Here is a 21,606-nt window from a genome sequence, read left to right as displayed (position 1 = left end):
AACCTTAGAAAATAAATTATTTATGAGAATATTAAGTGGGTTTTTTTTTTTCGTTAAAAATTTAATTTAAACTTAATTGAAATAAAGAAATTGAATATATTATTAAATATATTTCAATCAGCTTCGAATTTAAGCAAAAACGTTTTAAATTGATTGATGTAAATTAAAGCGTATCGATATTTATCTCGTTAAAAATCGACGGTTTAACGAATTTAATTTAATTATACGTTTATACAGAAGGGTGGCCGAAAAGCGAGTTAGCTGTTGGAAAAACAAAAGTGACGCCTTATTCAAATACTTAATCATTATATATATATATTTTATCGTGTTTACTCCAGTTTAGTAAAAGTATAAAACAGAATTTTGGACCGCACTATATTTTTTAAAGAAGAGAAATTACCTAAATTCCCATAGGTTTATGTACAGAGTGGCCTATGTACAGAGTTATCCACATACTTTTGCTGTGTTCCAGGTACACTTATGAATTTGAGTTAATAAACTGAGTTTAGAATAACATATTTTTCCTTCACAAAATTAGTGGATACATGATTAAAAATATCTGAATAAATATTTACAATGATTAACTGACTTTTACGCCCAATGTATATGTACATATATGGAACATTGTGAGTTATACAAACACATCTATACAGATATTGGCCTAGTTTACATGCTAATTCTCAAATGTATATCTCCCTTATATTTGGAGATAAGTATAGTATATGTTACACTAGTGGAATATTGTCAGTTATAAATAATTTTCCAGTTTTTTTACACTTTTTATTTGAAATACAAACATGTCGGCGACAATACTTCATAAAAATACCAGTCTTGTATTTCTCCAACACAAGACGCATAGTAAATGATTAGTGGGCAACTTGAGGATAATAAACGTGAACCGAAACTTATTAGTTCGTAAACCCACTTCTTCTATTATGTAATATATTGAGCCTTCGTTGCTACAGTTACTACTTCAAGGCGAAACATTACACGTGCTTGCTTTAAAGCCTACGACAGTGCAACAACTATATTCAATCCATTAGAAAATAAAGGACAAGTCGGTATGAACCAATCAGTTAGCATGCAAATCGGCACCATCCATGTTTTGATTATATAAACAGATCAGCTTTGGTTATTTTATTAAAGATAAACCAAAATGCCGATAAATAAAAAGTATTTATAACAACTGAAAATGAAATTTTCATACTCTGAACTACTTGTAGAACACGGATAATTTTTCGAATACAAACGATACAATAATTGGGATAGAAATAAATTACATGCATTAAAATGTCCGCCACGACCTTCCAAATATAGTAACACTAGTCTAAACTTAATTCTCTCAAACCGGAAGACACTAATTACCTTAAACTAAAAATATCTATAAACAAGAATTTTTACACACATTTCAGTCTGTACAAAATCGACAAGAAGCTTCGAAAGTTTTAGTTTTGGGAGAATGTATGCATAGAGGTATATACAAAACTAAATAAATAATAATTCTGTGTATTTAAAAACTATGGACATCCAAATATAATATAATTATGTTCCATTTCCGGAATGCTGCGCAGATAAAAGAATAATTTAATGATTAAATTTTCCATTGAAGCAAATGAATCATTCTTTTTATTTTATCAACAAACTTTACACTTTAAACTGCTGTCTTATCGTGTTTACGCATACATGAAAGAGAAAAATGATGCAAAAACTTGTCAGTTTGAAGTTTGATTTAAAAAAAAAAAAAAAAAAACAGTTAGATCAGTGGCATAGCAAGGGGGTGTATCATGCCCCAATTGCTACTCGCAGACGGGCGCCCAAATGGTCTCCAAGACAAACTATATGTGTTTCTGGAGAAGGGTGGGGGGCGCCAATAGAGTGTCGTGCCCCGGGCGCCAGTTACGTTCGCTACGCCACTGAGTTGGATCTAGATAGAAGCAGCTTCTCAGATTAACCGAGATAATCGCGGTGATAACTGATACAAGATAATTACTTTAAAACACTATTTATAATAAAATATAGATAATAAGGATTGTTAAAAGGGTATTTTTCAAGAACTTTTTGATAGAATTTTTAAGAAATAAGTGTTCTTCCAACATCTGTGGTTAATATTACATCACTAGAACGCTGTTTAAACCCGAAGTCAAAGCTTATATATAATAATTCACTCAAAGAAACTATCATATATTAAAATATGAGTATTTACCTGTTCTTCTTCAGTCCATTTCTTTTCTATACCCAAAGGAATTGGATTTTTTACAAGAGCTTGAAGCGCTCTACCAGTGTCATAATTATTCTCGTGTAACTGAACAATAAAAATTAATTATTATTTAATTACGATTAATAAAAATTACGTATTTAACGAGTACCGTACAAAAATATTTTTAATTCGGCAATTTTTCCATATAAATAACGTAAATTCAGCATTAATAAGTAATTATTTTCTAGTTATTTCATTTAAAATGTATGATTTTTTAAATATTTTTTATATATTTAACATGTTTAAAAATTCAAATATCCAATTTTCAAAATTTATTTTAATTACGTATAAAATATTTAACGACATTACATTTTTTTCAATTTAATTAGCAACCGACTTTAATTTATTTATAAGTAATTTACTTATGATTTTCGGTAAATGAAAATATAAAAAAATCGTCTTAAAGCAGTCGAGAAGGATCGTTTACTAGAATTAAATATTTAAATTATCAAAAAATAATTAAAAATTTTCTCTTGTTTTTCAGTCTTTTTATTAAATTCTCTCTCTCTATCCTTGATATCATATGAAGTCATTACTTATTAACTGCTTATAAGACTTATATAATTAACCAGAATGTCATTAAATTCTACATTTTGCATCTTATTTACATTGTAATCTATAAAATCAACATACCATAGGCCAATTCTCTATCTAATTTCTAATACGTAGCTCTTAATAATTACCAGATCTAATGCGTTAATGGTCGTGTCATCTCGAGATGCCGCAAGACATCCATCTTCGGCAGAACCTCCGTCGCACATTCCTGCAAAGGCTGCCATACTTCTATATTAAAAAAAGAAAAAAAAAATAGAACAGAATTTAATTATAATTAAAGTTCCAATAATTCAATTTTCAATACTTACATACAAGAGTTATTATATAACATATACCACCATCAAAATATTGTTATCATACAAGAATATAATCTGCTATTTCTTCCAAGTCTTGAGAAATTTGATCCTTCAAAAATATAATATCAGCGCTTAGCAAGTTAGAATTGCAAAATGGGTTAACACGATGCTGGAATTTGAGAATATAAAAAATAAAAAACTGAAACAACAGAAATTACTTTTGCACGGCATTCATTACATTTTCAATATACACGTATTTTAGTCTCGTTCTTTGTAGTTATATCCATGTTTAGCTATATTTTGTCAGATATGTATTGTAACTTGATGCTGTTTACTAAATCATTCTGTCGGTATCATTTCAAAGTTCATGCAAAAATTATTTCATTGTAGTAGCAACAAAATTTTATATAATTTTACACAATTGGTTATTACAGATAATTGAAAATATCTCGTGTATAACATGTACCCGAAGATTGAATATCGACTAAAAAAAAAAAATAATAATAATTTAATAATATGTACCGAGCTGCTCGTAGATACATCATTAAATCACAATCTGGTACTCCAGGTGTCCATCGCAACTCCTCCAAAACCTCACATTTCTCTGGCATTTCGTTTGGAGTCACGTGCAATCGGCACTCAGGGAGGCGTGCCTGGTGGCTGGGACCCACCCTAATTTCGCCCTGCGTGCTCGCCAGTCTGCGTGTTTCCGGATTGTACCCCAAGATGTAGAAAAAATTATCTTGCTTCGGAACAAAACTCTTTGCGGCGAATATGTCGGAATAATGATGGACCTTGCACTTTCCCCTGAAATGAAATCGTTTCTTTTATAGCATTAAACTTTAAAATTATCGAAATAAATATATATATATATTTAATAACTTACCTTAGGGTCGAAATTGGATAACAGTCCGTAGCATCTGAGATGAACAATTCTCTACTTTTTATAAGAGGATCATGTATAACTAAATCTTTCCCGGATACTGTAAAGAATCATTTTATTAACTTAAAATTTTAAATAAAATTAGGTTTACAAGATTATAATCGCAAATTATCTTTTGTTTATTATTATAAAAGCATTATAAATTCTACTTACGCATTCGCAAAGTATATCACAAATTAAATATATAATACTAATTTAATATATCCATATTTAATTTTACATAATTTATGAAGATTACTAAATTACGTTAAACATATCCGACAGAATTTATATTAGCTTACAATTTACATATTTCTTAACTTATTATATATAAGACAAATCTGGTTAAAAGATTATGTTTCAGCATTCTAATCTACTTAGCTTGATTGGATTAATAATAATTCCATCGGTTTTTTTTCTCTTTCTTTCCCATTCCATTTTTTACGCAATAATTTTTCACGTATTTTACTTTTAATTTCGACTTAAAAATACAAAAAATATTTCGGTTTATACTTAATAATGTATTGATTTCTTTACAATGAATCGAAGAACACTTACTGCATACGAGAAAAAAGTATTCCGAGTTTTCCGAGTGTCTACTTATCCTCGGATGCGATTCTTTCCTTTTTTCCCCATATAAAATTTATAAAATTGAATATACTTTTATAAATTTTATATAAAATATCTCCTTTTGTATCAACAAAAAAATTTTTAGTTTAATAATTTGGTTTTCTCTTACATTAATGTGGATTTATATCGGTTAGAAAATGGAATAATAAATGGAATAATCGTCCGGAATGAATTACGAACCGAACTGGCCGGTAGCAATGATATGGCATTACTGACTGGCACAAGGTTTATGGTAACAAGTACTTAACAAAGCAAACTAAATTAATGAAATGAATGTGGACAATGTATAAATAATTAAATATGCAAAATAAACAGGAAATATTATGAAATTTCCATTGCATATAGAATTATCATTATCGTCGTCGTATAGAATTAATCTACACCAAACGGTACTGCTTTAAAATGTAAATTAAAATGGTCAGAAGTATTCGTAATTGTACAGGTTCGATACTTTTTGTAGTAATTGTTATAATCATACATACTAAAGCCTGTAATGTTAAAACTAGTTTTAATTATAATCAATACTCGAGTCATATATTATGTATTAAAATAATAAATTATGACTTTAATATATAATTTGAATTTTTTTTAAATGCCAAGGAGTGGTTATTAGCCTTTTGATAAATTATTTTTGTTTTAAAAAAAAATTATTTCGCATTATTTATTAACAGCATTAAAACCTGTAATACTAAGTGGCAAAGTCGATAAAACTACCGAACACCGGTGCCGGTCGTGGGTTCACACCTGACCGCCTGCACGGAGTTTTCCAGCTTTCCTTCACTCGTTTAACGCCTAAAACGGTGGCGGTTTCTCCATAGAAAGTTCTCTCCCTCTCGGCAGATTGCCCGTGTATTACATTATCGCAATCTAATCCAATCCTATAATCTTAAAACTAGAATTAGTTACAATTTATACTCTAGTTGCATGTTATATACTAAAAGCATAGCTTACAATTTTAGTATAATTCAGTATATTTAAGGAATTTAAAAAATGCCAAGGAATATCTTTAGCCTTCTAAATTAAAGAAAAGAAAGTACTTCATTTAATTGATTGGAATACTTTGTCGAGTTATAAAATGGTGTTTTCAAGTATTTGATAGACCTTAAAACTTTTACAGTGCAATGAATTAATGATGTTATGATTAAATCTATTGGTTTCTTTATCTAACTAGATAGGATTTTTATAGGAAGCTTAATGTAATAACAGCATAAAAATTAATAGGAATTAATTTAGCTGCTTAAAACAGGATCTGAATCATGTCGATAAAATTAATCAAGACTCTACACTAACTTTATTAACGATAGTTCGTACCCACGTTGTTAAAGATTTTAGTTAAGTGCCGACTTTAAAAAAACATATTTTTTTTAAATTAGAAGTTAATTAGACATAAATGCAATTTAAAAGAATGTATGATCGATTAAAAATGTTAATAGTGTTTTTAAAACAAAGTTTAGTTAGTGAAAAATATAAAATAAATAAGAAATTTATAACATTTTCATTTCACGAGTGGAAGAAAAAATGAACGAAGCTAAGAACCACCACAAATTTAAAATACGTCCCAGAAATATAAAAAAATGTCTCTCTTAAACTCAAAGTAACACGACATTTGCAACTTTTTTAAATGAGATATTGATCTAGAAAATTATTATAAATAATTTCAAAAGTTTAAACTTTTCAATACTGAAAATTATATATATTAAAAATACTAAAACTCTCTACTTGAAGAATGAAGAAGTCTTATGTATTTTTAATATAAAGACCAAATGGAGTCGAAGAGGAATGTCGTATTATTACACGTATAAAAGTTATAAAAGTTAATGCCGATTTTAGAATAACTTTGATAGTTACACATACCAACAAAATGAAACTACATTATAAACTGTGATTCATTTTTTATGTAATTACTTTTAATTATATAAATGCATATTTTGATTACTTGAATTAAATATTAAATGTTCTATTTCCTTATCATTCTTGTAAAAAATGCTTTTTTTTTTGTATGATTCATCTTCCTTTATCAATGATTACGAATATATCTAATAAGAAAATTAAACTTTACGGGCTGTTGGTGAGCATAGTGCATGCAAGACCTCTTTCGTAGCGAGGCCTCGAATGTGCCACGCTCACCTACAGATGCTACAATATATCATAATAGAATACAATACATTAAGTTATAACGTATCAAAACTTAATTGATATTTTACTTGTCTAGGTGAAGAACGGTTGAAGGGCCGAGGCAGGAAAGGGATTAACCTGCTGCTCTGGGGACCTGGAAACAAATTTGGGTAATAAACTCCTAAAATTTTTGGCATTGGGCTTTCTCTCACCACCCGACCATCCCTATTGTGACTCGTCCAAACCCACAAAGGGCCCGATAAAAAGGTCTCCCTTAATGCCCACGGGACAGAACGAGTTAAAAATAAGTCTAGGATCTAAACTAGTAGGATTTGTACACGAGCACACGCGCGGATATCCGAAGCCTCAAAAAACCTGCATTATCTATGCCTAAAACTGCTACTTATAACTTTGCAAGCAATATATACTTCATTTAATTACCCAATAACACTTGATAGGACATTATATCACACTCAAATTTAAAAAAAAACATATTAAAGTTACTTAAAATTCCTAAAAATTTTACAAGTACACTGAAACAATAAATGAATAACTGCACTAAATATATGAAAGGAACAGAGTTGATTGCAATATATTACAATCAACTAAGAGGCTGAACTAATAATAATAATATTTAATTTAACATATCCTAATTAGGCATTGTGACATAAGATATAATTATCTAAACAGTAAGTTATTCCAGTTGGAAAATAAAGAACCTCATCAACAATTCCAACAGAACTCTTAAATCATTTAAAATACAAATAAACCAACCGACTAGTATGATTGGACTTCAACCGGATATCTAAAACCATCTAGCAACTCAGATATCCGGACAAAGTTTAACGAGCGATTCTAGCTGATAAATTATCTTAATTGTTTTCTGTTTTGTATTTTTTATTTAGCGGGTTAATAAGGGATTCATTCTACCATAACCTTGTTTTTGCACTTGGAATAGGTGCGATTTTTATCTACGGATCTGAACCTTACCCTCGTTAATACCATTCTTTATAAACCTGCTCGCAAATGCTAATTTATGGATAAATAGTTAATAATAGGGGCTGATAATAAATGCCATTATTTAGCAACCTTTCAAGCTATGGAGTACCACTAAATTACGATTTTTCTAAGCGAATAAATGAATAAAAGATTAAACAAAACGTATAAATGAAGTCTGTTTCTTTAAACTGTAGCAGTCACACCAGGAAAATTCTTTTTAACAATTATCTACAATACAATCTTTATTGTAAACACAGAAAACAGGAAACTGAGCGTTATCGAAATTTACATAATTTTTTTTAAAATCGACCAATCGTAGAATAACGCGTACGGCCTTAGATTTCGACGTCATTTTCAACTCGCGTTATTTGAATTTAAAAACTGGCGATCCATTAACGAGGAAGAGGAAGTTTTTAATTATCGAATTCTAATTAAAAAAAAAAAGACTGGCTTTTTAATGACGTTAAGAAACATTCTTTTATGGCCTAACAGTTTATATATATATATGAAGTATCAATTGCCTTATGTAAAGAGATCGGATTACAACCGTCGCTTTAATAGTCCAAAGCGAAACTCGATCCTTTTAACATTTTTTCTTTTTCTTTTTTCTTTTCTTCACCGGCCATGATTTCCGGTACTTAGAAAAATATAAATAAAAATATCACGGCTGTAAGTAGGTGAAAAATGGAATCAACTGGGGAAAGAATTTTTACACAATGTCGTCTCTCATCGACAACATTTATGCCCGCTATTAAGGGTGGGAATGAGAGAGAATTTAAGTTGTAGGCCGCTCTTTCTTTTGCGTGCCAAGTAATTCAAGCTAAGGAAATCGATTATAGTCTGGTTGCCAGGTGATTTCAACTCTCATTTCACGCTTTCTACGCAGTAATAACTAGTCTAGCTGACTTTCTTTCAGACATCATTTTTTTCACTTCTTCATTTCTCCATTTTTTTTTTTTTCTTCCTTTTTTAATCCTCGCTGTGTTTGCCAAGCGACTGCAGTAAGTACGATTTAATACTGTGTACGCTCCGCTGACTTTTATTTGTTCTCTGAAAGAAAGACCATTTTCATTAAATGGCCTTCCTCCCCCGGCAAAACATTCTGAAGAATATGCCATCGGCTTCTCATTCAATTATCGAATTACTGGATGCAATACTCGGGTTTTGCGCTCTGGCTTTTATACTCGTGGTAAGGCTGGCTCACTTATCTGTAACGGTATACAATGTGTGTACAGTTTGCGTGGCCTAAATACTAAATTCCACAGTCTGATTAACGAAAATCTATAGGAGAAACACCTTTTTTTTTATTTTTTATCCTTTACTCTTACGTGTAGGGAGCTCTTTTAATTTCTTTAATGTACGTAATCCATATTTGTTGGCGTTTATAAGCCGGGATATGCAAATATATGGCGCGCTTCGTGATTAGAAAACAGCAATAATATCGGCTCCTTGTCTGGTTTGTTTAAACTATTTCCCAAACAGTAGAAGATCGCGATCATTTGCGTACAACAAACGTTTGTGATTGAAGCACGCTAAGACAGTGGATCTTCAACCGAAAGAAGAAGAAATTCTCTCTAAATTATATTTTACGGGAAACAATAAAGTGCTGTAAACTCTAGTATTGCAAAATTAAGATATAATTATTAGTTATATAAAGAACTTGCGAAGAACTCAAGCGTATAACAAAAATATTATTTAATAAGACGTGGATGAGCGATTCTCGTGAAGGAATCTAATAGGGAAGTTCGGCACGTCGACATTCTAAAACAATTCCTAAGCTAAATTCTTACTTTTTCGTATAAATTTATAATAAATATATGCCTATATATAAAATCTTATTAAGTTTAATCGTGATTTAGAGAAATTGTATCAAAATAAGATGGAAGTTAATTGATTGTGTGTACAGCTTGCCAAAGTTTACATTAGCATCTTTTCTTCTTCTCCTTTCCTTCCGTTGCAGTTTATTAAATAATCTTTAAAATCCTGGTTTATGTAAGTTTATTTATAAATCAAAAATGTAATGTCATTGATAAATTATCAAAATCGCGATAACTTTTTTTCTTACAAGTGGAAGAAATTAACCACTCCACCGCTCTAAATATAGCATTAGAACCGCAGCGGGCCATTTATATGCAAACCAGACATCGATTCAATTAATTTAATTACTAGAAAAAATAATAATAATAATAATCAGCCGTGCCAAAACGAAACGTTTAAAATAGCAGAATGTCTCGAGATTTAAGGAAGGAAGCGTACGTGTTACTATATAACGGAGCTCGACTATGTTATATAGTACATATAACAAGTGACACAAGTTATAGGAATATAAACTATTTTTCCAGTCGGTGCCATTCCTAAAAATGCAATAAGATCAAACGTATTAGTAGTTATTATCCGGGCTGAATTCTTTTCTTCCGAGCTCATATCTGTTTGATGTGTTGACCAGACATGCCTTCCCATCTCGACAGGTGACAGCTAAACGCGCATAAATCCAACCCAGCCATCACACGACAATCTGCAGTCAGCAGCCTCGCCAGTTTGGCTGGAGGTAAAGCGCCAGTCAGCATTGATAAAGGATAAAGAAGAGAACGTCAAACACATCTAGAGAACTAACAAATTCGTATCTGGCTGGCAGACAGCTCCTGGTCGTTTGTGCATTGGAGAGTGATGACTGGTTGTGGCGTTTTATGGTTAAGTGAAAGCTTTTACTCACCATTTTCTGTGTTGCGATCTTGAACGAGCAACTGATAAACCGTTTCTGGTACTTCGGAGAGTCTGTAATACCATCTGACGTTAACTACCAAGTGGTCCTTCTTGCTCTGCAAGGGGAAAAAAAAGAAGAAAAATAAAGCGAATCCGTTATTCGCTTCTCTTTTTTTATTTATTTATTTATATATATTCTAAAGTAATGAAACTATTTCCGCATGTTTTCGACGTCTAGGAAACGTTCGTTAAACAGAAAAAAAAAGCAAGCAACTGACGAATCATACGTGAATTAAATATTTAAAATGGCATTAATTATTAGATACATAAAAACATCCGTTCAATTATTGAAAACAAAATTTCTTTTTTTCCTGTAACCTTCAATTACTGAATTACAAAATACTGCCCATTTTTTCTTCTATTATTAAGTGAAAATAAGAAAATTCAGGCAAGAAACCTTCGTTTTATAAGAAAATTCAGGCTTCATTTTATAAGAAAATTCAGGCTTCATTTTATAAGAAAATTCAGGCAAGAAACCTTCATTTTATAAGAAAATTCAGGCAAGAAACCTTCATTTTTATAAGAAAATTCAGGCAAGAAACCTTCGTTTTATAAGAAAATTCAGGCTTCATTTTATAAGAAAATTCAGGCAAGAAACCTTCGTTTTATAAGAAAATTCAGGCTTCATTTTATAAGAAAATTCAGGCAAGAAACCTTCATTTTATAAGAAAATTCAGGCAAGAAACCTTCATTTTATAAGAAAATTCAGGCAAGAAACCTTCGTTTTATAAGAAAATTCAGGCAAGAAACCTTCGTTTTTATAAGAAAATTCAGGCAAGAAACCTTCATTTTTATAAGAAAATTCAGGCTTTATTTTATAAGAAAATTCAGGCAAGAAACCTTCATTTTATAAGAAAATTCGGGCTTCATTTTATAAGAAAATTCAGGCAAGAAACCTTCGTTTTTATAAGAAAATTCAGGCTTCATTTTATAAGAAAATTCAGGCAAGAAACCTTCGTTTTTATAAGAAAATTCAGGCAAGAAACCTTCGTTTTATAAGAAAATTCAGGCTTCATTTTATAAGAAAATTCAGGCAAGAAATCTTCGTTTTTATAAGAAAATTCAGGCAAGAAACCTTCGTTTTATAAGAAAATTCAGGCTTCATTTTATAAGAAAATTCAGGCAAGAAATCTTCGTTTTTATAAGAAAATTCAGGCAAGAAACCTTCGTTTTCACGTAAAAATGCAGGCAATAAACTCCCACTTTTGTAATACGAAAATCGTGGTAAGAAAACACTAATACGGCACTTTTCATACCATAAAACGAAAACCACTGGCATTGTTTCTGTAAAATACAACGATTTTTTTTCTTGTTAACTCTAGAATCATTCTAGCGTGTAAAATACAATTAAAAACAACATTTTAACTCGATAAATTTCCTATTTTTTCCCGACCACTTTAACGCTAATCTGATAAAATTCGAAGCGTATATGATTAGAGTATTAATTTACATACCCCGTTGTAGAGGCGCAGCGGAGCTAATTCTATCGACCAAAAAAAAAAAATAATAATAAAAAGTACACAAGATGTATTAAGATATCATCGGGCATGTGGCGAAAAACATATAGTTCTCTCTTAATAGCTCCCTCCAAGTATCTTTATGACGTGTTCTTTTTTGTTTGCGTGTAAACCGCGTTAAGTACGGTGACGCCATCGTTTCCGAGATAAACCGCGTCGGAGATAAAATACAGTAGTATTAAATACAAAAAGAAAAAAAAAGGCACCGACGATTGTGTTTAAACGCTGTAGACGTAACGTATTTAACGACGTTGTAGACGATTTAAGCCGTAGATCAACTGGTAGAATGGAAAACTGCAACGACCTGGATACAAAAGTGTACAAAGTGCCTACAACCAGACAAAAAAAAGCTATTAGGGCATCAATCAAATAGGTTCATTTACCGGGCTTAAATCGGCCAAGTTGGCAATCAATAACTACTTTTGTTATTTGCTAAATGATGATGGTGTTAGCGGTTACAAATCTCCTTCTGTACACAATGGTAAAGAAAGAAAGAAAGAAAAAAAAAGGAAAATAAACAAATAAATAGAATTATTTGTACACTTTTAAAGTTACCTTCCACGATTGCGAAAGGCCCTTCTTCGTCCTGAAGGGCCGTTTCCGTTGTAGCGCCATCTGTGAATGGAGTTTTGAAACGAGACGATGGACCCCCACCGAAAATTTCCGACTGGTTGGTGGAGATACATTCGCCTGGGGCCATTTATCAAGCAATGTCTGGCAGAGAAAAGAGAGAGTAGCCATTGTTTTGCGGATTACCTACAATCTATCAGGTTTCTGTCAGAAACGAAGCACCTGCTGACGTCTGACTATCTGTCACATATTTGACACTCTTCGTCGCCTCCACGCTAAATCCTCCAACGCATTATTTACTCGGAATGACATTTATAAAACGATTGTACAATTCTATAAATTCTGGACGTATCTATATAGAATGCCCGTAGGAAATGGGGGGGCCGATTTTACACGGGATAATTAAACAAGATGAGTAATAGGCATCGCATGTTCTACCCCTCTCAATCACTGGGCGAAAATGTTAACTAGCGCAAACTTTCGGACGGGGGGGGGAGTGAGAGGGTAGTTACACGGCGTAAGTCTGGCGAAGAGGATATCACGCTAACTGGCGAATCAACCGGGTTGATTCCTACATAGAATTCCGTGGAGATCAATAAAGAGAGCGGTAGTCGACTGGGGAGAAGCATGCAGCTGCAGCCATACTTAATACACGAAGTGCAGCTAAATAATTTGAAAAGAGTTGGTCCATTACATGCCAGATAGGGCGTCGGAAAAAAGAACCTGTTCCGAGTTGAGTGAACCCTTCAAACTTGTTTCTTGTCTCGTATTGTTTCCGTCGATGTGAAACGCCCTTCTTCTCCACGCCGAATTTCTTGTTTTTCGCTGGTTTTTCTCACTCCTCCTATACCAATGTCTAAAGCTGGACGGCCCCTAATTTCAGTCATTTTTACCTGTTTAAATAGGCAGCATCCATTCCGACTCCCACAGAAATGATCATTAGAACATTTTCCCCATTTCCTTTCCTCGTATCGCATGGTCAAATAGGACGAGATAGAAACAATTATCTTTCAGTCAATGACAATTACAGTAGTACCTCTACAGCCAAACTACAAATTAAGGGGGAAATTATAATTTGCGTTTTTGTAACCGTGAATTTTCCTCGTATACTTAGTTTGCATGCCGCAAATTTATACCTACTCTGTACAGTACATAAACAATGGGTAAAACCAGCAGGTATATATATATATGATGAGGAGGAAGAACGAATTTGTGACTCGGCACCCAAGGATTACAAGGCTTAGAAAAACAAGCTTTTCTCTTATCCTCACTTTTTCGGACACTATAAATCGTATTTTAACTCTTCTACGCGGGAGGGGGGAGTTCGCGGAGTCCACCGAATTTATGCCAATCGGAAATTCTGCCGTTCTAGGCGTGGAGGCGTTAATGGGATTTACAGCCTAGACACAAATCAGTATAGAATGACGGTTGAACTGGAGTAATGTGCGGATTAAGAGCTTTTTTTCTGGAACACAGATAAGTACCTGATTACCGCCCTCCATAAATTACATTCGCGTTAGAGACGGAAAAAAAGGAGAGGAGGTTTTTCTTAAGATGCGTTGCACTTTATTGATCTGGTCTGTAGTCAAGAACCGAGCGCCAAATGGGTTCTACTACACCATGTCAACACGGCCACTCCCACCTTCTGCCCACAATACGTGGCACGAGTATCTGATCGGCTCTTCCTCCTCATCCCGACGATTAAAAATATCCGGTAAGAGCCCGAGGGCGTGTAGAGACCGCACGAAGACTCGATGGGTGGTGAAGGAGTACAGAACAAGCACTCGCAACCTGTTATTACGTCATTTCGCCCGAACCCTCCGGAGTTTCGGTGATGTGCTATTAATCCGCTCTTTAAAAATTATCTGCGAACCTGTTCGTGCCACACATCGACCCTAACTCTCGAGCAATCTCCTCTTGCAAGCGGGAAAAAAATAAAAATAAACTGCATAGCTCATTCAAATTTCGTACGAGGGCCCGACTTTCTACTGTTACATACCACGGGCGAATGAATGGTTTTTCTAACACAGGATGCGTGTTGCAGAAAATCGGGATTCCCGACAGCAGAAGGCGCTTCCTGTGTGGTAAGCAGGATTTCTAACAGAGGAAGATGCATCGGAGAAGATGCTTACTACTGAAAAACAGAGGGTCAGAGGAGCGCTCGTCGATACAAAACACGGGAAAGGAAGTGAAAGTATCTAAGTAGATAGGAAGAAGCCAAGCGAGAAAAATGCTGGTGTAGATTAAGCGCGTGGAAAAAGTCGCTGCAAATCCACTTTGGGGTTTTTCCGCCATAAAATATTCTTCATTAACTCTTAAATGAGTGGAAGTTGCTAGTTATTGACAAACTTAATCGTCGCCAGACGGCGTTGACATGTGGGTCGTCATGGGAACGCTCCTCGGCCAATAGCAGGGCAGAGAATCGCTCTCTTCGTCCCCCCCGGCGACTCAACTACACCACCTAGTAGGCAACTACTCCTCCTCAAAAAAACCACCGAAAAAGCGAAGTGGAGAGGGAGCTTCGGTGCGACAACCGACAAATTGGTTAAGTTCTTCCTCTTGGGTACAGATAAGTGTTGGCAAAGCTTATAATTAAAACAGATTCGACGCTCCTCGGAGCAAATACGAGATCTAGCGAAACTGATTTTTCATTTCCTCGTTACGCCGATTGTTTGGCCGAGGCTCGACTCGTTGAACAATTTATTCGCTCAATGCTCGTAAGTGCTGCCAGAGGATCCCGGATAATCGAAGAAACTTTCGTCCTATTCCTCTCCTCCCCTTTAAAGCAAATTAATTTTAAGGAGCCAAGACGGATTTTTCCCATCCTCCTCCCAGTCGCGCCGAGTTCAACGACCCTAGCAATTACTTCGATACGAGCGTTCATCAGGAGCTAGATGAGACCACCGACGGGTCCCAATCGAATACGAGGAATTCCGCAAATTTCCTCGTCGCTCCTCCTCTCCAATTTCGAATCCGTAGAGGGCCAGAAAGGCGCGGATTCGGAAGGATTATGCCTCCGGGCCCCTCCTCCCCTCCGCGCTAAACGAGGAAGTTCAAATCGGAATCGGTATCTTAAAGACAAACATCCGAGGGGGGTGAGACGAGCAGGTCGACAATCGAATCGCATTATAGCGTGACAGACGTTAGCGGAAGTGGTCATACCACATAATTACTTTTCATCACGTCAGCCGCAATTAACCGTGAAACCGTGACGAACGGTCCCGGTCGGAAACGCGTCATCGGTGACGAAACACATTGGCAGCGTGACGCCAACTCGAGGAGGTGCTCGGAAGAGTCGCGCGGGCCTTCGGCAACTTTCCTTTCTTTTCTTTTTTGTCTATCTATTCCTTTCACTTTCGGGTAACGAGGACCTCACACGAAGTGGGCGAGCGGTTCCTTAAGCGAGAACAACAACAATCCGCGATACGCTCGAATGGGATCTCGGTTTAGGTCCCGGAGGAACAACAGCTCCCGATCGAAATACACCGCAGAAAACAATAGGCAGGTTGTGTTTTCCGGTGAATTACTTCTCTCTCTCTCTCTCCTTTTTTTTTATTTTAAAGTTCTCTCGCCCTCGTTTAAGCGCCAACACGCTCTCCCGGGAGCATCCGCGAGCCCGACAACAGAGCAGAGTTATCGCCTGTATTTTTTTTTTTTTACCTGCCGAATTCCAGCCAGGGGTGCAAAATACGTCGGCCATGCCGAGTGGGCCGAGTGACGATTACGTCGGACGCCCCGCCTCGTGTTGTTCTGCTTTCGTCACACGGAAAGGAAGTATTACTACTGGTATCGGCGGGAGGGGGAAAGACTGGCTACCCCCTTACGAATTCGGAAGAGCCAAACCGATGTTTAGCTATCAAACAATTTGCCTGTGTTTTTTTACCCCCCTTCCTCCTGTTTAACACAGAGCGAGAGAAACAGAGCGGATCAGTTAGGCACCGCCTACCGATCGCTGCTATTGGACGAGGTAGTCGAGAAGTACACTGCAGTCGTCAACGTGTAAGCACGTGCTACGTTTTTATTGAATTGTAAAAAAGGCCACGATTGATGGGCTCCGCGTTCGTTTAGAGGAGGAAAAGCGTGTCGGGGGACACACGGCCACTTTTCTCCAACGCTTCTTGCTCGGAGGAGTCGATAGAGGCGAACGAGCGCCCGCGGACAGAACACAATTTGTTTTTTCTCCCCCCTCTGTCTAATTTCCTCCTTTCGTTAATTGCGAGCCACGAGGCAGATGGCGAGAAGTGCCGCTCTCTCGCATTTAACGCAGCTGTCGTTACTCGCGGGGGGGCCCGGCAGGAATTCCACCTTCCCCCCTGCGACGGGTGACAGGCTGATCCAATTTCGCGCCCGTAACCCGCCGTATCGCCGGCGGAATATTGAGTTGGCGCAAAAAAAAGAGATGGCGAGTCACGCGCTCCTAAAAATCTCACCCATCGTCAACGTGTCGGGACTCCCGGCGCTACGCGTCCCGGGACGTAGGCGCGTAGATAAGGGTGTTGCGCTTAGAGGCCGGCGGTTCCCGTATTCCGTGAAGGAAACATCAACGTAGCGGGCCGATTGTCGGGCGCGTGCAAGGAGTACAAAGACTTCGCACCTAAACCCCCCCGCTTGGTTTTCGGATGCCCGAGGCGTCCGCCCGCCCGTTGGTGGTACAGAATGGAGGTACTTACCGATTTCAGGCTCCTCAGAAGCGGATGTGCCGTTTGGGCGTCCTGTGCGCTGGGGCAAACACGGGCGCTCACACAGAGTCCGCTACAACGTCCGCCATTTTGAAACGACGGCACCTCCCGATGACGTCACGGCAAAGTGACGTAGCGGAAAGGGAGAAGGTTTGGTCCAATGGCCGGACGGGGTGGATAACCGAGTGAGAAAGCTCGGCCGAGCCGTTGTCGGATACTTTATGGCACTTTTTCGATGGGAATGGGCTGGAGGAATTGTGGGAAGCGATAAAAGAGGTGGGGTGGCAGGCAGCCAATCTGCGGCCGGCAAATCAACAACCGGACAAACAGGTCGGTTTCGCCTCCTCTTAATAGTCCACGTCGCCTGCTCAAGGACACGCCGCCAGAAAAGACCTCAAGGACAAGGGAGAGAGCCATTCCACCCGCCGCCAGTCGATAGGAATAACTCGGACGAGCCAAACGGTAGTGGCAACACTGGAGAACGGGTCATCGAGTGTTTCCGGCTCGTACCGGAAACGGAAGAACAAACCGCGCAAACACCCTAGTTTTTTTCAAATGTACTCATTGCCCAACTCCATTGCCTATTTCCACATTGAGCAATCGCTCGAGCCGACATTTCCTTTTAAAGAATTTTCATGGCGTCACGTCTCTTTTACTCCACATCACCTCGTGCACTCGTGTTTTCCCTCCACTTCATTAGATGGCGCCACGTTCGAGTGGGAGCCAAAGATCCGCCATCTAACATCCGGATGCCAAAGGCAAGCGCTTCAGACCTCGTATTGCCTGGTAATGCTATTTTTCCATCAAGCCAAGTCACGTCCGAGTGAGGAGCACACGTCATCGATGGTTCCTTTGCCACAGAATCGATCGATCGGTTTCCGTGAGGTTTCCTTTACGGATCGAATACCAAGCTGCAATTAAAATGACCAAAAATTGCTAAGAGGGAAACGTCGCGCCGGTATAATGTCAGGAAAAACGGGAGGAACAAAGGCAGAATCGGATAAGTGGCAATCCTTCAGCCAAAGGTCCTTTCGCATCTTGTTAATCCGGGAGAGGCAACAAAAGGTTTCACGCACCGTGATCATCAACAATAAGGCAAACATCTGGTTCGTTCTGTTGGTGGCCGCGCTTTGTTCACAATTTGCTACGTAATTGTTTATTGCCCCTTTTGCCTGCCGTCGGGCTCTTGTTTTTTTGGCAGCAACTACACTAGAGATTCTTCATAAAATATCCACTTTATATATATATATATATACTGGGTGCTTGTCACTCTTGACACTAGCGAACTCGAACGTGTGTGTGTGTGTGTACACGTGTAGGTAGGTGTATATGGTAAACATACACCCAGGAAAAATCCACTAGTATGAAAAGACCTTTCAGTATACCGACAGTGGACAACATTATACGCTAAATAAACCGATATTGAAGATAACAAAATGTTTGTAGAGGAATGTTTGAAAGTCAATATTAAATTTTTGTATCTTTCTAACGGATCGACAATCGAGTTTACGATATTTTTATACACAACATAATAAATCCTAAACGAGAAGCAATGAGCGAAGCAATAAGACGATCCGGCTTGGCGGTGTATATATCGCCGGGGGCCCTGTCGATTAATAAACTTTGCCAGGCCCTATAATCTGGGGCCCGCCATTCCATCGCTCCCGTATAATAGAGTAACTTAAAGAGAGAGAGAGAGAGGAAAAAAAAACAGTACACTAATTAATGCCATTATGATAATTTCCGTATTACATAAGTAAACTGGTATACCTCTCCAGGGCATACAATACGGTAGATTTCGTTAATCGGTTAACAAAAATCCATTGTTTTTTATTGTTAACAGTCGTCGAGTGAACTGTAATCGAATATAATATAGGCGTACAAGGAAATACAGTGAGTTATATCAACTATAAAACAAAAGAATACTGTTAAGATAGGTAGGAACACTATCGATTTACAGTGTGATTTATTGCCTCTCATAAACAATAATCGAAAAATATCTTCGAAGTAAAGTCAAAAATTGCTATCTAATGTTTTCAAATACGTAATTTCGATCGGGTTTCAAGGCACTTTGTCCAGTTCCGATAACACTGTAAAGATCTTTAAGAGCACCCCAACACATGGAAGTGTGAATTTACTCGTTGCGTTGTGTGTAGAGAGGTAACTGTATCGTTTCTTGTATCAATTATTCTTCCCGTTTCCGGGCGGCGAATCTATCAGATTTCCAAATTCCTGTTGCGTCACCCCCTTTGTAATGTACGACCGATTCTTATCTTACTCCTGCCTTCTTTTTTTTTTTTAATTGAATGTAGAAGGTTGGAGTGTGATTTGTGAGAGGAGTTCTTTACCTTTTTAAGTACTCGAATATGGCAGAAGGCTAATTCGTGACTGGTAGAAAAGTTATCGATCGGCCCTTTCCCACTTAGGTGTTGTTATATTTTAACTCGACAATGTAAGAGAAGCTGTGGCACGCCGCACTCCATCGACCGCGCAATTACCCAATATGAAAAATGGATACATGGGTAACATTACACTTTTTCGTTATTGGCCGATTGACAATTGCAGTTTGCCATCACTCTGGGCATTTATCTTTCTCGACTTACTCTCTCCCCTCTCGCTACTAGTTAAATTGCCTTCAAACATAACATTATACGTGGAGAAAAAAAAAAGGTTTTCCTATATAAAAGGTTAATTTACAAACCGTGAAAGTAAGGCCAGATGTAGTATAACCTTTTACTTTGTATTCCGGACGGTTCCCATTTTGCACACGCAAACTACTTTTCGCCATCTTTAAAATATAATTACTTAATCAATTGGTGTGTAAATATATTTTTACCAATTCCGATGGAGGATAAATTAAAGGGGAGAGAAGTAAGAACCGTGCCGTATCAAACGTGTCATTAGTAACAAGGGTCGAACAGGGGAGGCCCGTCGCTATCCCGTGAATGGACATGCAACCTTGTTCTACCCTCTAATGGGGTGTCTGCGCAGGTTCAAGATGGCAGAGATGTTTGCCGCGAGGAGGAAGCTAGTTGGCCCGTTCACCCATCCACGAGAGGATAGAGTTGAAGAGAATCTCTATCCGATACGCTAGCAGGTTTGCTTTCAATGTTGGGGGGGAGGAGAGATTAAGTAAATAAGATAAATATCTAAACAGTGCGTGACCTATTGCACCCATTCATCTTACCGGAAATAAGTAATTACTGATTTAATTCAATAGATTTATATTCGGTAAGCAGGAAAACTAACATTCCTTCCTTCTCCCTGGAGCACCAACCGCTCTCTCTGTCCTTCATTTATTAAACATACATGTATATGTGTGCGTGTGTGTATATATATATATATATATATATAAGATGCTACTTTATTTACGCTAGTTCTTTTAAAATTCTGTTGCTAGATAAATAAAAACGTTCAATGATTCAACTAGATTTCTCCATTATCCTTACAAATTTAAACAAGAATTTCTAGAATGGACGAGTAAAGTGGTTACTCGTGTTTAAAAACGTTAAAAAATGAAGAAATATTTAACTTCCGATCAATTTATATGCGGTTAGTCCTTGGTTTCGAGGACAAAAACACACAAATTTTGGTAAATGTTACCTATGGTTCCAAAATGGCGGCTCGTCTCTGATTCCAGCAAATAGAGGAAGGGAAACAGTGGGGACGCACGTTCTGTTTACCTTCCTGTATTTGCTGGAATCAGATACGAGCCGCCATTTTGGAACCATAGGTAACATTCACCAAAATTTTAACGAATTTACCGTATTTTTTCGAATTAAATTTCCGTTATAAACTCGAAAACCCATTCTAGAATGGCCGAGGAATTTCTTTTAAATAATTCTATTCTGTTTAACGGTTCTACTTGTAATTGAAATTTATAAAATTAATATTTTAATTCCTTTTTTTAAGTACAAAAACCCACTTTAAGTACAGTCGAGTCGACATTTAAACCCGCTCTCATCGACTTAACAAGTAAGAATAGGTTAGTGAAAAGATTGCTACTCTTCAAGAACTGATTAAATTACAAGTAACGAATCCATTTAAAGCTTTATTAACTGAATTTTTCGATCTTCTAGATTAAAAAGAAAAGAATTTAAAGAAGAAAAATCCATAATTACCTTCCTGAAATCCTGAATGGTGCATATATTGTAAGGTTGATCGGGTCTTTGCATGTCGATATAAACTGAATCTGCGAATTAAAAAAAAAGTAAATAAATAAATAAAAATACTAATTTAATTACGTTTAAAAGTTAATACACGTAAATATTTAAGCGTTAAATGGTAGAAAATTAAGGGATAA

The 21,606-nt window shown here is 36.5% G+C and overlaps 1 protein-coding gene across 8 annotated transcripts in view; it reads right to left on the bottom strand.

Annotated features, from left to right (window-relative positions):
• The window catches only part of LOC136986462 (arginine-glutamic acid dipeptide repeats protein-like), a 91,644-nt gene that overhangs the window by 44,145 nt on the left and 25,893 nt on the right, over positions 1-21,606 (bottom strand). For 4 of the 8 annotated variants that reach the window (XM_067284001.1, XM_067284018.1, XM_067283996.1 and 1 more), the window contains exons 3-8: positions 21,425-21,495; positions 10,488-10,593; positions 3,995-4,091; positions 3,631-3,915; positions 2,941-3,040; positions 2,204-2,302 (exon numbers count right to left, since the gene is read on the bottom strand). In XM_067284001.1, coding sequence (XP_067140102.1) covers positions 2,204-2,302; positions 2,941-3,040; positions 3,631-3,915; positions 3,995-4,091; positions 10,488-10,593; positions 21,425-21,495 — 758 coding nt within the window. Of the gene's footprint in view, positions 1-2,203; positions 2,303-2,940; positions 3,041-3,120; positions 3,562-3,630; positions 3,916-3,994; positions 4,092-10,487; positions 10,594-17,294; positions 17,409-21,424; positions 21,496-21,606 lie in introns of those variants that run through there. The other 4 variants (XM_067284044.1, XM_067284035.1, XM_067284026.1 and 1 more) reach the window with 4 other exon arrangements.

This window comes from Centruroides vittatus, unplaced genomic scaffold, assembly GCF_030686945.1.
Source record: "Centruroides vittatus isolate TY-2023 unplaced genomic scaffold, ASM3068694v2 contig_1213, whole genome shotgun sequence".
Classification (NCBI taxonomy): Eukaryota; Metazoa; Arthropoda; class Arachnida; order Scorpiones; family Buthidae; genus Centruroides; species Centruroides vittatus.
The sequence above is the reverse complement of the archived record's forward strand: the minus strand, read 5'-3'. Positions and strand labels throughout refer to the sequence as shown.